We start from the raw sequence: 926 nt of genomic DNA, 5'->3' as shown, positions 1-926 counted from the left end.
CACGCTGACCAGCATGGCCAACCTGGCGTCGACGTTTTGGAATCAAGGCCGGTGGAAGGAGGCCGAAGAGCTGGACGTGCAAGTGATGGAGACGAGAAAGAGGGTGCTTGGGGAGGAGCATCCTTCCACGCTGATGAGCATGGCTAACCTGGCGTCGACGTATAGGAGCCAAGGGCGGTGGAAGGAGGCTGAAGAGCTGGAGGTGCAAGTGATGGAGACGAGAAAGAGGGTGCTTGGGGGCGAGCATCTAGACACGCTGACTAGCATGGCAAACCTGGCCTCGACGTTTTGGAATAAGGGGGGGTACAAGGAGGCTGAAGAGCTGGAGGTGCAAGTGATGGAGACGTTCAAGAGGGTGCTTGGGGATGAGCATCCAGACACGCTGAGTAGTATGGCCAACCTCGCACTCACATTTCGATCGCAGCCTTGCGGTCCAACAACCTTGGCTACTCTATGCCCTCACCGTGAACCAACTCACCTCTTGTAGATTCGCCACCTCACAACCATGCGGTAATAACGGGTCGGCCATCCTCCCTGCTAGCGGTGGCGATATCTGGTGCTTGGTCACCTTTCATTACCGCACCATCATGCTTTCGCATGCTTACACAGCTCGACCCGTTCCATGTTCACACTGGCTCTATGTCCTATGAACTAAAGCAGCATCAAACCCCTATCTCTGTCTTCTCTGTTCGCCATTCGTTCAAAGTTCAAAGTGAAGACTCTGTGTCAGGGTGATGAGGGCCAAGGGTCCGTTTGTGCATCCGGAAGCATGTTTCTATTAGAGAGATGGCGCCCTTGTTGCGGGCTTGCGGGGGCCTCTTGCCAAGACCGTGCACAGCCACAGGTGTGGCTCTTACGATGTGATGATTAGCTATGGAGCCGTATTGCACTAGCCAGATTTAGTAATTGCTCCGGTCAGAGGTACC

At 54.8% G+C, this 926-nt stretch overlaps 1 protein-coding gene across 1 annotated transcript in view; it reads left to right on the top strand.

Moving 5' to 3' along the window:
- Nucleotides 1–487, top strand: part of BDR25DRAFT_286160 (TPR-like protein) — a gene marked incomplete at its 3' end in the record, with an annotated part of 3844 nt that extends 3357 nt beyond the window's left edge. The window contains exons 6-7 of the mRNA XM_033688230.1: nt 1–219; nt 346–487. Coding sequence (XP_033547709.1) covers nt 1–219; nt 346–487 — 361 coding nt within the window. The remainder of the gene's footprint in view (nt 220–345) is intronic.
- Between the last annotated feature and the right edge of the window lie 439 nt (nt 488–926).

This window comes from Lindgomyces ingoldianus (genome assembly GCF_010093535.1).
Source record: "Lindgomyces ingoldianus strain ATCC 200398 unplaced genomic scaffold BDR25scaffold_15, whole genome shotgun sequence".
NCBI lineage: Eukaryota > Fungi > Ascomycota > Dothideomycetes > Pleosporales > Lindgomycetaceae > Lindgomyces > Lindgomyces ingoldianus.
This window is presented reverse-complemented; position numbering and strand designations above follow the sequence as displayed.